A 15,014-nucleotide genomic window follows, 5' to 3' on the forward strand; every position below is an offset into this window, starting at 1 on the left:
AAAATTCGTGGAACCACCTCACGAGTTGAATCGACTCTAACAATTAATGGGTTATTCCTTGTTCCATGCTACACCTTTCCACCAAGTTTCATGGAAATTGAGCCAGTAGTTTTTGTGTAATCCTGCTTACAGACAGAAAGGTACAAAGTAACCTATTTAGAGCCAAAGATCTGCAGCCCTATTCAGTGGTTTATGACTCGGGATAAGGTCACCTGAGAAAACAAAAATGGGAAATGGGGGAAAAAATGAACCGCGTCACGATGTTCCCCCCGCACACATTTCAGCAGCAAATCTCTATGAAACATCTCAGAGAGAAATTGAAAACAAATTGACACGGACACCCTATGCAGAGCAAGTGACCGCTACCTCACTGTAGAAGGGACAGAAACCAGGCCTAGTCAGTCATGGTACCTTTGTTTATAGGCAAAATAAATAATTAATTGTTTAAATAGTGATTTTTTATTTTTTTATTAAATATAAAGATACTTAACCATTCCATTACTGTGGCTACAAAGACTTGGGTTAAGGGTTGGAGGCCAGATCGCCAGGGATGCTGCAAAGCCTACATTATAAGCGTTAAACAAGCAATCTTTACTGAACACTGGGGGTCAAACACTCTCGCCAGAGGAAATGCTTGGCTTGACCAAACCAAGGGATCAGAAACACAAACAAAGAGAGGCTAATTAAATACCTGAGAGGAGCACATGAAGGACCATTTCAAATCATGACTCACATTTGAAAACCGGTTTCATAAGGTTAAATACCTTAATCACATTTCTGAAAAATAGGAGATCTCTTGATTTGATACATTTTGAAAGACACCCTTGCCAGAACAGTTACTCCCGCCAGCCGCACAGAATAGCGGAGAGAGACTGGAGTTTTTCCCAGTTTTTCCCCAAATGGTATTTAAATACACAAACTAGCCACAGTCACACTCTCAGCACAATCCAAACAACCATCTCAAACTACAACCAACCAATTTGATTCAGACACATACACTCTTCAAGACACCTAAAAGAAAGGCTTCTGGACTGTAATGGCAAAATATCCGCTTACAAGTTCTTAAAAGGTTTCATGTCCAAAGGTTTCATGTATGCTGTCTTTTTAAAGACCAAAACATGCGCTCCCTCACCCCAATCTGTCCACTATATTCAGAGGAAGCCTGTATTTAATCAGAGATGAGGGCTTCCTAAGTTTGGGGTCAAAAGGAGTGGTTCACCTCCTGTGGCCTGGTAACAACCTTGAGGGCTGGCTCTTCTGGCAGAGTTGAGCGACAGGGCTACTGATTTACTTGTAGTTCGCCATAAACTGTTTACAAATGGAATCAGGACCTGAGATTCCTCTAATCAGTCTGAAGTTAGGAATCAGACATCAGCATTTGAGATTCCTTTATTTCAGATAACCTTTGGAGATAACCTTTCAATAACCCTTTTCCTTCCTTAATTTAGTGATCCTTGTTTCCCTCAGTGAGCTGACTTCCAGTTGGACCCTCCTGGCAGACCTGTGCCTCGGCTTTCTCGTGTCCCCTCCAGGCTAGGGGGATGAGCTGATGAGGCAGGCTGCCTCTGCTGCCTCTGCTGCCTCTGCTGCCTGTGCAGCCGCTTCCTCGGCTCCGGCAGCCAGTGGTTTGGCCACACGTCAGAGGGCTTTGATCAACACCGCGAGTGTGGAGTTAGACGGGGCAGGGGCGGGGGGAGGAGGTGATGAGGAGTCCCGCAGAACCTTCTCCTTGAGGAGTCGTGAGGGCCAGACGGTGAAAGGAAACATTCAGCTTCCTGAGCAGCTTGCCCAGTCTCAAAATGTTCATTTTTTAAACCAGGATTACAGCTCAAATTATAAATTGGATGAAACTGGAAATTTCAAGACATTTTTTTCCTTTATAAAATGCGAGCTTTTCAACACATCATGCAAATAAAGGAAATCCTAACTTGGCCGAAGTTTTGGGCCGTGTATGCAAATATTCTAGTGTAACGTTTGGGGCCTTGCCAGTATAAAGCTTGGTCTGGCATTTTCAAACAATTACAGGCCTTTTGAGAGATGTTTAAATAACTTACAGGCCACAATTCAAAACACAGGGGTTAAACGATAATTGTGATAATCTTCAAGCATTAAGCCAAAAACAAAACATCCTGTGAAATTATGTTATAAAACCCCTCACAGACCTTTGCACACGCTACCCATATGAAAAATATGAACTTGAGCTAACGAGACAGATCTCTGCGGAGACAATCAACTTCAAAAGGTTGTGTGCCGATGTTTCTAATTACAGTAAAAGGGAGACTAAAACAAACAAAAGCAAGGCAAATAATCAGCTGCAGGTTGGGACTGCTCTGTATCTCGGGATGATAATCACTCTGAACTGGACGTCAAGCTACACCCTCCAGGCCCATGGGAAAGTCTGGAGATGGGGCCGGAGTTCGCAGCACTACGTGATAACAGGGCCAAACCAGACACTGTGACAGGCAACCAGGAAGCCATAGTGGGTGTCCTCTGGCCAGCCACAAACTCTAGACCAAAGTCCAGACCAGAGCCAGACTTCCCTTATTACAGCCCACTGATAGTCAGTGGGTAGTGGACAGATCCTACTCTAATCTGGGCTACTACAGAGATCTCATGTCAGGGGATGTGTACAGAAAATCTTTCATTTTTAACAGGATCATGCTGATGGATCCTGTGCAATTACTAGGATAAATAAAACAAACCAAAAATGTATAGCGGAAATGATCTAAAATAAACGTACTTAATACGAACTACTACAATTTTATGATCTAGTACAGGGGTCTTCTACTGCAGGGTGGTCGCGAAATATTTATATAAAACATTTTTAAAAAAATTCAACCAAATTTTTTTTCCACAAATTTAAATGTCTTCCGAATCAGAATTGTATTTATTCCCTTTAAATTCACATTAACATAAATCCAACATATTGTAGCGAGCGTATAAATTGATCGAGAAGACGTTATCTTTCAGTCCAATCGACACATTCAGCTACCCACAGGAGCTCTCTCAAGCTGGGCACCGGTTCACTCACAGCACCTTCCATGCAAATACGACAGCACAGGCACTAGCCAATCAGATCGCGTTTCTGCTCAAGTCTAAAGAGCGCGAAGATCAAAAATAAAAGATGGCGGACCAAACTCCATAGCTGGTCTTGTTTGTACCTATAAATTGTTAGTTTGACATTTTTTTGCTTAGATTAAAAAAATTAAATAAAGAGAAATAGACACTGTACAAGGTCAAAAAACGTTAATTGTAACTGAAAAATAAGTCTGAGAGGATTTGCGAGGTGTATGAGCCCCCTAGCTAATGTTAGCATGCTACTACCTACAATCTTAGGTGTGATTGGTTTGTTGACCTGTCAATCTCACTATAACACCTATGTTGTCAACACAACTCCATGCGCCAGACTCCTCCTCCGTCATCCGTTGGATCGTGTCATTTAGGAGTTATTGAAAAGAAGATACATCTCACTAATGTGGGAGGATGTGTGCCATCGACAGATGCTTGAGGATTCACTGTCCCTTTTTTATGAATGATAAAAGAAAAACATATATCTGTGAATTATTTTAGCTGTTATTAATTGTTAGCTCAGAGTTGTTTGCAAGACGTATGTTTCTAAACGACAGTGGCACGGCCACCCTGTACCTTTCATGTTGTTAAATGTTAAATTAAATTTGTTGTTCAAAAATGATAGGTTAAATTCAATGTCAAAAAATTAAAATGTTAATGAATATATTAACCTATGTATTATTTGAATAGCTTAGTATTGAATACACAATAACAGGGTAGCTATGTTTATTTGGCACTAGACCCAGTATATTATAAACAAAATGTTATGCAATTTATATAGTGGGGGGTCCCTGCTCATCTCGCCATCAGTTTGGGGGTCCCTGGCCCCAACGTTGAAGACCCCTGATCTAGTATGTTGCTTTCCACAAAACGTCTGCATACTTCAGGCGCGGGTGGACAAGAAGGCATCCATCTGTCTCCAACAACAGCAGGGAAAGGACTCGGAGCTTAAAAAACAGAACCCTGCAGAGAATTAGGTAGGTACTGACCTTTCCACTCGCAACACTGGAGCCCTTTGATCGGGAGTAACACTAGTTGGACAGTGCTAAGTGAAGTCGAAACCTCAGAAGTGAGATCAGCACTGACTGAGCAAGAGAGTATTTGGGGGTGGAGACATCTGTGTTGCCAATATAAAAGATCAACATTTCATTTCTAAATGCATGTGTTTTTTTCCCCCTCCTTTTTCCCTGGAAGTCCCTGCCTGCTACCTTTGGCAGGGATCCATGTCATTATGGCAGCTTTCTCCACACTGCCAGGCTATCAGCGGTGGCCATGCAAGAATAGTTTCAATACCTGGGTTTTTCCAGTAGTTACCTTAAGTTTCCATTGGGTTCTTGAAACGGGCACATTTTCACTGACTGACCAGCAACAATAAATTGACTGTGCAGCAGATCCGACGGGACACTCAATCTTTATTCTCAACATCCAATCCCTGCATTAACAGATGATATGAATAAGTTGCTCTTTTCGCACCGGGCTCCCACTGTAACAAGACCTCGGACCTGGATTTTGCAAGCCTGGCTTCCTCCGTTAAATGACTGTGTTTCCCACGTTAAATGAGTTCTGGAGCCTAACCTCTCCCAGAATACTATGGGGGGCTACAGGGATGGGAGGTCTTGAGCACACCAAAGTAAAAAGGAAAGAAAAGTAGTGAGGGAGGGAAGAAAAAAAAGATGAGGCAGGTATTCACAATATAAAGGGTCTTACTGATTAAATCCATTTTTCTGAGAACTGTTGCAATGTCAAAAGAAGCAGGGGGGTATTGCGTTACAAAGTGCTTGTACGCACTTTGTTCTAAAAGGGATTCTGAGATGAGGGGCTAATGATTTGAAGAAAGAGAAATAAAGGCAGGACTTAAAAGACATAACTATGCTACAGCAATTAAAGTTTATTTAGACTGAGCTGAAATGCCATAAACAAGTCTCCTTGAGGAGGTGGGTGAGGGGGGGGGGGGGGGTGTTCTCATTTTGTTGAGCGCTTTTGATGTACTCGCTCTCAAAATCCTGCCATTTCTCTGACTTGTTCGTGATGAGGAGTTTACCATCCTCCCTCGCTTGGGAACTCAGGGGTCGTTTGCGAACGCGGGCCGCTTTGTACCATCACTCAGAAAAATCAATGCAATGGAGGAGCACCAACTGCTTTGGGTTAAGAGGCTGTTTACAGACAAGAGTGCCGAGCTCGTGCCAACCCGCTCAGAGACAGTCCGCCATTACAGATGGGCAGGGGAAAAGAAAAGAGCGCCGCACAATGCAGACGCTCGGTCAACAGGAGAATATCCAGTTTCCATTATAGCCCAATGGAGGAATTTCTTTCCAATTGCTACATAGCCATGGTCTTTCTCTAATGAATTATGCAAAGTATAGGGAACTGATTTGGATTGTAATTCAAGGCTGACCCCATGATGTCCCTCTCTCTCTCTGTGACCACAAAACCCGCAAAGGGACCAGCACAAACAAACAAACAATTGCGTAAGCGGGTACAGCATATATTTTATGATTGCCGTGAGTAGGCAAAACTTTAAGATGGATTCCTTGTGGCTGCAACAAGAACTGTACATCATTAGCTACACATTCAGGTTGTCCAATATGACGGGGGAAAAGATTTCATTAAGCTAACGACACAAGACAAGAAACTCTAACCACTTTTCTGCAATAATGTTTGCAATTTCACAGAACAATGCCATTCTGCGTTGACTTCTGAAATACAATCTTTATAAGGAGCAGCATGCTGACTTGCACTATGGACTTTTATTTATTCTAACTAAGAGTTTTCTAAGTTCATAATGCAACTGCTTTTAAATACGAATCTATATAGAGTTAAAATCCCAAGAATATAGTAATGTGTTTCTTCCGAGTCTGGTCCTCTAATGCAATATTCTGGGGGAATAGACGGATGAATTTGGTGTAAAACATCAGAACCATGATGTTCTATAACTAGATGTAACGCAAAGCCTTACAAAATATGACCGCCGAACTGTTCAGTAGGTTTTGGCACAGAATGAGTCATGGTTGCCAGTGTGTTTGTGTGTTTTTATGTGTTTTGTGTGTGTAAATTGGTTTGTGTTTCATTTTTATGTATTAAAGGAATTATTTGTGATAGATTTTGATGATTTGGTTATGTAATGTTTTGTGTACATGCGTACATATGTCTACTGTGTGTGTATGTGTGCATACGAATGTCTACTGTGTTTGTGTGTGTATCTGTTACAGTTTTGACCATGTAATATGGTGCAGTTTTGACCATGTCAGCCAGAGATACCTGCAATTACATCACCTCATGTTTGCTTTTTCATTTTTAACTAGGTTGCGCTATACATAAAATGACTGGTTATGGGATGGGTTGACATGGCCCCTTAAGACAAACATACAAAAAACATGTGGCCCTCCTAAGCCCTACAGTTCTCGGGATATTCGAAGAAAACTGTGTCAGGCCACCTACAGGCCAATTGGCATGCATTCAGAGGGTCTCATAATGATCCACCACTTTCAATTTCGTGCACTTTCGACAATATATATGCATAAGTTATAAGTAGTGCTGTCAGTTTAACGCGTTATTAACGGCGTTAACGCAAGCCCATTTTAACGCCGTTAATTTTTTTATCGCGCGATAAACGCGTTGTAAAAAAAAGATTTACGTTCTTTTTGCTCTCCCAAACTGTGTAGTAGGCTAACGTTATGTTTGAGCGAATGGTGAGCGCAATACGGCGAAATGGATGATAAAAAGCTTCTGAATAGAAAGTTTACCTTTAAAAGTTGTGTTGTGCAAAAAAAGCAAGCTTCACTGTTGTCTGAAAATTTCAACAGGCAGTTGGCTGAAAGCACAGAAGTAGTAGGCTTACCTTTTATTGGTAACCTAACTGTTACGGTTCATTCATTTTGGAAATAAGAGGCCTGACTTCTATGTTCACAGCAAACTTGAAAAAAAGAAAATATTAAGCCATGGTTTAACTGCACTATAGGCTGAGTCCTTGTTTATCTGAAATGTTTATTTTGTACCGCCCTGTTTGGCAATGTTGTTTTTCAATTAAAAAAAACATTACATAAAGCAAGCCAATCCACTTTTCCATGTTGATAAGAGCATTAAAAAAAAAAAATGATTGAAGGGACATTTAGAATAGATACAAAATTTGCGATTAATACATTTGCAATTAATCGCAATTAATTTTGAGTTAACTATGACAAAAATGCGATTAATCGCGATTAAATATTTGAATCGTTTGACAGCACTAGTTATAGTTATAAGTGACTGGAGTTGTGAAGAGTGCATAGTTTGTGGGTCTGCCACGCCCACACCTTCCGACTAATGAGAAAATCCAATATAACTTTTAGTCGCCCATGGTTGAAGAGTAGCCGGACCATATTTCAAGGCGTTACCATTAAATCTGTCAGAGGAGTTCGATCAGATGCGAGGTGTGTAAACGCCGTCAAAACGCATCTTCCTCTCAAAATGGCCGACTTCCTGCTGACCTGCCACCATGGCGTCAAGAGACTTTTTGGTGCGTCCAAGCATGATGAAGACGTGTACCGAATTCCGTCAAGCTTTGCCAAAATAACCCCAATGCACAGGGGTTTTTGCAATGTTCTAGGGGGCACTACAGAGCCATTTTGCTCCATCCATGGACAAAAACTCTACCGAAGATGGACGGTTACAGGCTTGATGTCCCTGGCAAATTTGGTAATTTTTCGAGCACTTTGACATATATGCAATTAAAACACCTCATTTTTGCTTTTTAATTTTTAACTAGGTGGCGCTATACATGTAATGGTATGGGTTGACATGGCCCCTTGACACAAACATACAAGAACAATTTGGCGCTCCAAGGCCCTACGGTTCTCGGGATATTCGAAGAAAACGCACCACCTACAGGCCAGTTGGTGTATAATCATATAAATCAATTTATTGCATGCCCCCCCGTGAACGGAATTCCACGAAACTTAACGTGCAGTCAGAAGGCGTCATAATGATCCCACACCTCCGATTTCGTGCAGTTCTGACCTTGTCAACTTACAATTAAAATGTTTTACAACACTCCATTTTTGCTTTTTCATTACTAGTGGAATGGTTGACGTGGCCTCTTAAGTCCTACGGTTTTCGACTTATTCACAGAAAACTGAATCGCCCCACCCTCTTTAAAAGGGGTCCAGTCCGACGGGGGTAAAACGGATCAAAACGAAAATCAATGGTTCCACGCTAATCTAATGGGGCTACATGCCCACCAAATTTCGTACACCCCGGTGTTTCAGTGTCTATCGCGCGGCGGTCGTAATAACTGTTACACTTAGATGCATGGGCATCCAAATAAGCACTACTAGTATATTTATAGAATGCCACACACAGTGGACACACAGTGGACACTGTTACTACTATTATTTCATACTTCTTTTCTCCCCCAACAGATATGAATGTGAAGGGTTCTAGATGTGTTTTAGCTTGGCCCTTGCACAACATTCCTGCTTTAAAATCATGCTGAGTGCAGCGCTTTGTCCCCACTAGACATAATAACAATAAAAGACTGAACCTCCCTCCAAGGCCTTATTCGCACAATTTCCATTCAATTGAAAAAGTACTCTTCTCTGAAAAACGCTCTCCCACACATTATTAGACAACATGGGAATGGGAGCTAAGTGACTTCGAATCAGAAAGAGAGAGTGGGAGAGAGAGAGAGTGAAAAAAGAGAACAAACCAGTCCAGGTACCAGAGTAGCATGATAGCCCAGCCAAGCATGAAGGACCCAAGCAGCACTCCCAGCCAAGGGCACCCTTGACAAAAGGCACCTCTCTTCAGCCAGGGTGGTAGCCTACCCTCCACAGAGTGTGGCCTTGAGAACGGAACGGTGGAGGGGCCCAGTGGTGGGGGGGGTTCAGGAGCCGTCCATTCCCAGGGTTTCTCTTAAGTTACATACTACCACTGCGGCCCAAACACACACACAAAACCCACTCACCATCCCACCTGTGACACAACTGCCTCCCTACCTTAACACACACACACACACACACACACACACACACACACACACACACACACACACACACACACACACACACACACACACACACCGCCTCTCTGGCTCCTACCTTGAGTGGACTCGAGTCTCTTCCACTCAGCCAGGCGGACCTCTCCCAGAGCAATGCTTGCCTTGCCCGCTTTCACTCTAGTTCATCTTTCAGAGAAGCCACAGACACCCCAGGCCCAGCAATGAGCCCTTTGTTTATAGAGGAAACAAGAAGTACGCATGTGTAACGTGGATCCTGCCAGTACTCTCGGTGAACTGCAATTATCTGCCCCCGCAAACCTACTTTGGTATTATCTGATTTCCAAAAAGTCTTCGGCTGGTGAAAATTATTTAATCCAGAGGCCTCTCTGGAGGACCTCTATCTCTCACGCGTTTAAACTACACACTGAAAAAAAGCGACAAGAAAATAGACAACAATAACACCAAAAAAAAGCAATGTCTGGTCTCCGGAGTTTCAAAAGTAAACAATAAGCCACACACGCTGACACACGCAAGAATGACAATCGAGGACACTTCATTCACAAGTATTACATCACCGTCCAAACACAGACGTGAGGTTTGGAGAACGCTTCAGTGATTTCAATAAGCAAACCTCACCGTCCACCAGCCTGCAGCCCAAACCAGCAGTCACAGCACTGGTGCTAAGTGGGGAATATTGCGTAACTCATCCCCAGTGCTGGAGGACCAGGGAATCCTTAGCGGGAGTACATGCCGGGCTGCCGGATTCCAGTCAGTAATCCACAGACAGCAGGCTTTGCCAGGGAAGCGGGACTAAGAAACAGATTATGAAGTCTGCCACTGAACACTTGGCCCAGTAAAGAGCTCTACCCGAGACTTTCAGTGGTCTCGTCCGATGCCAAAGACATGCAGGGCGATTTAACAGGGCACTGACGTCAGCCTCTCACAAGCAGCCTGTAAGGGTTTACTTCATGAAAGGTTTGAAAGACGTTGACAATTGGAAGCTACCTGGCAATGGCATGTCAAGCAACTGTTGGGTAACACTGCTCTTTTTTTTTTTTTTTTTAGATAAATCATCCGGCAACATCTGGGATAGTTCCTGAGCAGAATCCCTCATGATACCTAACCCCTTAATTTGAAGGAAAACAATGAGAAGTGCAATGCCAAAGTAGAACTAATAATCTTATAAAAAAGTCATGATGTAAAACATATCTCTATTTCTCTAATTAACACGTGCAAGGCTTCCACTTAAACTGCTGGGCCATTAGAAAAGAGTTCTAGAGAAGAGAAAAAAAGGATTCCCTGACTTTCTTGGCTTTGTTCTCTGCCTTATAGCCACCCCACCATGAGACACGAATAACGATGCTAGAATGGATTAACAAAAAAAAAAGGCACAGATAATTATCTTCTGACGCAAAGCCCATTAGAACTACACAGTTCTTAGTCATGACATACACAGTTCTAGGTTCATCTGGTGAGTGAGGAACAAATCCTTACCAGAACACGGAAGAAGTAAAGGTACTCTGCTGCGCCGGAGTAGTTCCCACACTCATACTGGAACTTGGCATATCTGTAGAGGGTGTCCAAGTACTCCTGTCGGAACTATGGGGGGGGGGGGGGGGGGAATAGCAAAACCACAATTCAAAAGAACCATATTTCACCATGCTTCATTCAGAATGCAAGACATATTGGGAAACACTGACTTTACATCACTGTTTTACATCTATATTCAAATACTTTTTCAAATATTAAACATTACTATATTTAGGGTCAGTTTTTGTGGTCATTTGGGGTCTCTCAGATGTATGCAAGTTTTATGTGTCTGATTAATGGGGAATGTAGCTTACGTGTGGATGGGGAAAGATTTTAACAGCAAACCAATGGCCTCGGAGGGCAAAGCTCAAACAGTGATGACAATGGTGCTTTTGTTATGTTTGGAGGATATTTTAGGGGGGAAAGTTGCGAAGCACATCTTTCTTAACAGTGCATTTCACCGTCATGAACCCCAAAAGTTTCAAAAAGTTGTCTATGGACACATCACATTTCATTTTGGTTAATTCACTGATAACTGAGGCTCTGAGCATTTTTTTAAATTACGGGCAGTTGTTATAACCTAGTGTTGCTCTTGGATTTCAGTCTTGAAACTCAATAGAGAAGAGTCTGTCTGGGCCAGCTTTTAGGGTTTGTCTAATCAGTGAGCAATAGGAAGGCGTTTTAGACAAAGTCCTTTTATTTGAAATAAGACTACTGGGTCATTCTTTGCAAAATCCCACCGTGAAGGAGCTTAGAAAAGATGCTGCATTTGAATCCACATCAAAAAACTATTTGAATAGCACTGTGGAAAAACAGTTTCTGGAACACAATTTCAAGATGCATGCGATGCCAGTATAGCGATCATGAGCCAATCACTTTCCAGGAATTGTTGGAGCACTGGTAATAAGGAATGTGCTTTAACCAAATGGATCACATCCAATCCACTATGACCATAGTGAACTGCATTTTGTGTTCATAACAAAATGGTGCACTTGACTTTACCAAGGATCTAGGGGTGTTTGAGTATTATAAATATATGTATGCTTTGTGAGAGTGTGCTTTACAAAGCACTCGCCCATACGAGATCAATTTATAGGGTGCATTGTCAAGCAATGATTTTCGGAAACATCTACAGTATCAAACTTGAAATAGAAACAATGATGGAGCAGATCCTATCCATTCAACTGTCATGGCCCTCCATATAACCTTTCTTTTTGCATATTATAAAAAATAGTGCAATTCATTCCGACAGCTATAGTGCTAAACAGACATTAACTCTGTCACTGAGCTTGTACCCCATAGCACTTAGTTGCGGCAACAGTTCCTTTTCCTTTTTTCCCCCTTTCATTGAGCAGCTCCACTCCCAGCATGAGTGCCAATCCTTGTCAGTATGAACTACAGCTAGCACCAGACCGGGACCCGTGGTTGTGTCGACAAATGCAGTGTGGCTTTCGGGGGAGTTGAGGGTATGCTGGGGAGGGCAGCGGGAAAGCAGGGACAGGCTAGGGGAAGTGGAGGTACACTGAGGACAGGCCCCAGGTCAATGGGATGCCGGGGTTTTGGGAGTGGAGCATCGTCAACTGCAAATATAGAATCCCCCAGCATTCTTGCGGCAGGACCCACGGGTCTCGCGCTGTTCCGTTTATTCTTGACGACTCACCGCAGGATGAGAACGAACGTCCGCAGGACTGCTGTGAGCCATAACCCCCCCACAGACACATACACACACACACACACACACACACACACAAACCTCCAACATAAGCTTCCCCAACCCCCCTCCCCACCTTCAAACTCCCCAAAACCCCTTTCTGAAAGTTAAGGTTTTGGGAAGTCATTTAAATGGTGGCTCCTGTTGGAACTGGCCCCACCCACAGTGAAATGACGCTCGGTTCACCCAGAAGTCATGAGAAAAAAGGCCTGGAGATGGTGGCGGCACTGCGAGAACTTACGTTGTGCTTCTCAGCCAGATAGTCGAAGAGCATACGCCCATCCCTGGAAGAGAGTGAGAGTAGTTTGTGGTTAGTTAGGTCTGCCTGAGGTTGGTGGGCTGTTGGATTCTTTTGATTGTGCATTTTTTTCCCTAATTTGGACTCAGGCTGCCTCGCTTGTGTTAACCCTAACCCCTAACGTTTAAGCAAAGATATCAAACTTGAGGCTGCGGTGCTATCAAACCCTGTCAACGTCATCAATCATAACAATAAACAGACAAAAATAGACCAGCACGTAACGTGTGACGAACGAGTGAATGGTGTGTATGCGACCAATCAGATGCTCCCAGTGAATGACTAGGTACAGAGGGCTGGTTGCAAACGCACACCACTGGGCTCCCACAGTCTCCCAGCATGACACATGTGGCCAGACTCTTAATGAGAAAGCAACTGTCTCCCTACACTTCAGGCAGATGAGGAGGTCGGCCATTTACTCCATCTGCGGGCAAGGATTCAAAGGCTGTTTATAAAGGCGTTCTCAAACGCTGTGCGCCTGCACCATTATACTGTCATACAACAGATGCTGCTGCTTTTTGGGGGGAGATTGATCTTCCTTAATGGCTATGGCATAGAGATAAACAAGATGGACTTCAGCTCTCACCCTGCCCCTAAACCACCACCTATTCCCTCCACATCTGTGCATTAATCCAGGTTCCCATGTATGTCTGTGTCTGTAAAAGTGTGTGTGTATGTGAGTATGCTTGAGTGCCTGTGTGTATGTGTGAGAGTGAGACACTGAGAGAGAGAGACAGACAGGGAGATATATACATAAGCAAACCAATGTGAGCCCTGGACTACTTAACTCTAGACTGCACTAAATGTGCTTCCTGGGCAGTGAGCACATACAGCATTGACCAAACCATTGTCATTTAGCCTATGTAGGTACTAACAGACAGTACAAATCAAAATGGCACAGCATATCCTACCTACCTGTTTTCAATCCTGGCTTGTGGAATAGATCAAATAAAAGCCCATGGAGCTTGACAGTCACAACACATTGAACAGTTCATTCTTTTAAATTGTATTGGGAAAAAAATATAAAATACAACAACTCAATACTGTGCCACCGTACAGAAAACCAAAAGAGGACTGCTACATTTTCTGGAAAGAGAGCATTCAGCACCATCAAGGCACAGGTTATTACCCATTTACTGACCAACATTCATTTATCACAATATTTTATGCATGTTAAGTTGTAACTGGTTGTGGTTTCATTACAGTGCATGAAATGCCCTGTATTGTTATTCCTAGGCTTCTTCTTCTTCTTCTTCTTCTTCTTCTTCTTGTTACCTTTTTCTGCGATTAATTCAGCCCGAACCGCTTAACGTAGAAACTTCATTCAAACTTTGACGCGTAGGTCTTGTAAACGACACTTATGCTATGTATTTTTCACTTTTCTAAACTTTATACTTTTTAAGATATTAAAGAAAAACAAATATAAATTTCTCCCATTGACTTACATTGGGCCATTATGACATCATAATAGGGTCTTTAAACTGGCTTGCACCTGTGCTTCACTGACAGCTGCACCAAATCAAAGGAACCTCTACTCTCTCTGTCCCTCTCAATTTAACTGTAACTAGGAACATTAAGACACCATCCATTCTCTACTTTTTTTTCTCTCCATCTCTCCATCTTTCTCTCTCAGTCAACTTTCTCTCACACTCAATCTCTCTTCTTCACTCCATTTTTATCTCCTTTTTTCAATATTTTCACTCTCTCTTTATCTCTTCATCCAGAGCCACTCTTGTTCACTCTTCTTTCCTTCTTCCACTCTTCTTTCCTTTGTTCTTTCCTTCTTTCCTTCTTTCACTCTTCTTTCTTTTCTTATTTCCTTCTTCCACTCTTCTTTCCTTCCTTCACTCTTCTTTCCTTTCTTCTTTCATTATTTCACTCTTCTTTCTTTTCTTCTTTCCTTCTTCCACTCTTCTTTCCTTTCTTCACTCTTCTTTCTTTTCTTCTTTCCTTCTTTCACTCTTCTTTCCTTCTTCCGCTCTTCTCTCCTTTCTTCACTCTTCTTTCCTTTTGTCTTTCCTTCTTCCACTCTTCTTTCCTTTCTTCTTTCCTTCTTTCACTCTTCTTTCTTTTCTTCTTCCTTTCTTAACCTTTGCATTTCATGCACTGGTATTTCCTTCAGGAAATGCATTTTCTAGTTTTTATTGTAATCTAAAATCATGAAGAACAATGAATATCTTTCATTGGCACCATTAAGTACCTCAGTATGAATGATAATTAAACTCCATAGTTTGGAAATATAACCTACTGCTAAGCATTGTTTTGCACACCTGAGCCAAGTACTAACATGCACTGCTTTGCCAACAGGCAATCTTGTATCTTTTCTTGAGGACTGTACGGTGGCCGAGAGGTGCAAACCAACATTACAAAATCTGAAACACTTTAACAAAGCTTGAGACAAATTAACATTTTGGAAAACATTTTAACATATCATA

The 15,014-nt window shown here is 42.4% G+C and overlaps 1 protein-coding gene across 1 annotated transcript in view; it reads right to left on the reverse strand.

Moving 5' to 3' along the window:
* eif3ea (eukaryotic translation initiation factor 3, subunit E, a) overlaps positions 1–15,014 on the reverse strand; it is a 51,330-nt gene that overhangs the window by 26,251 nt on the left and 10,065 nt on the right. Inside the window, exons 4-5 of the mRNA XM_080857613.1 lie at positions 12,526–12,568; positions 10,538–10,642 (exon numbers count right to left, since the gene is read on the reverse strand). Of these exons, the coding sequence (XP_080713739.1) occupies positions 10,538–10,642; positions 12,526–12,568 (148 nt within the window). The remainder of the gene's footprint in view (positions 1–10,537; positions 10,643–12,525; positions 12,569–15,014) is intronic.

Source organism: Sprattus sprattus (genome assembly GCF_963457725.1).
Source record: "Sprattus sprattus genome assembly, chromosome: 19".
NCBI lineage: Eukaryota > Metazoa > Chordata > Actinopteri > Clupeiformes > Clupeidae > Sprattus > Sprattus sprattus.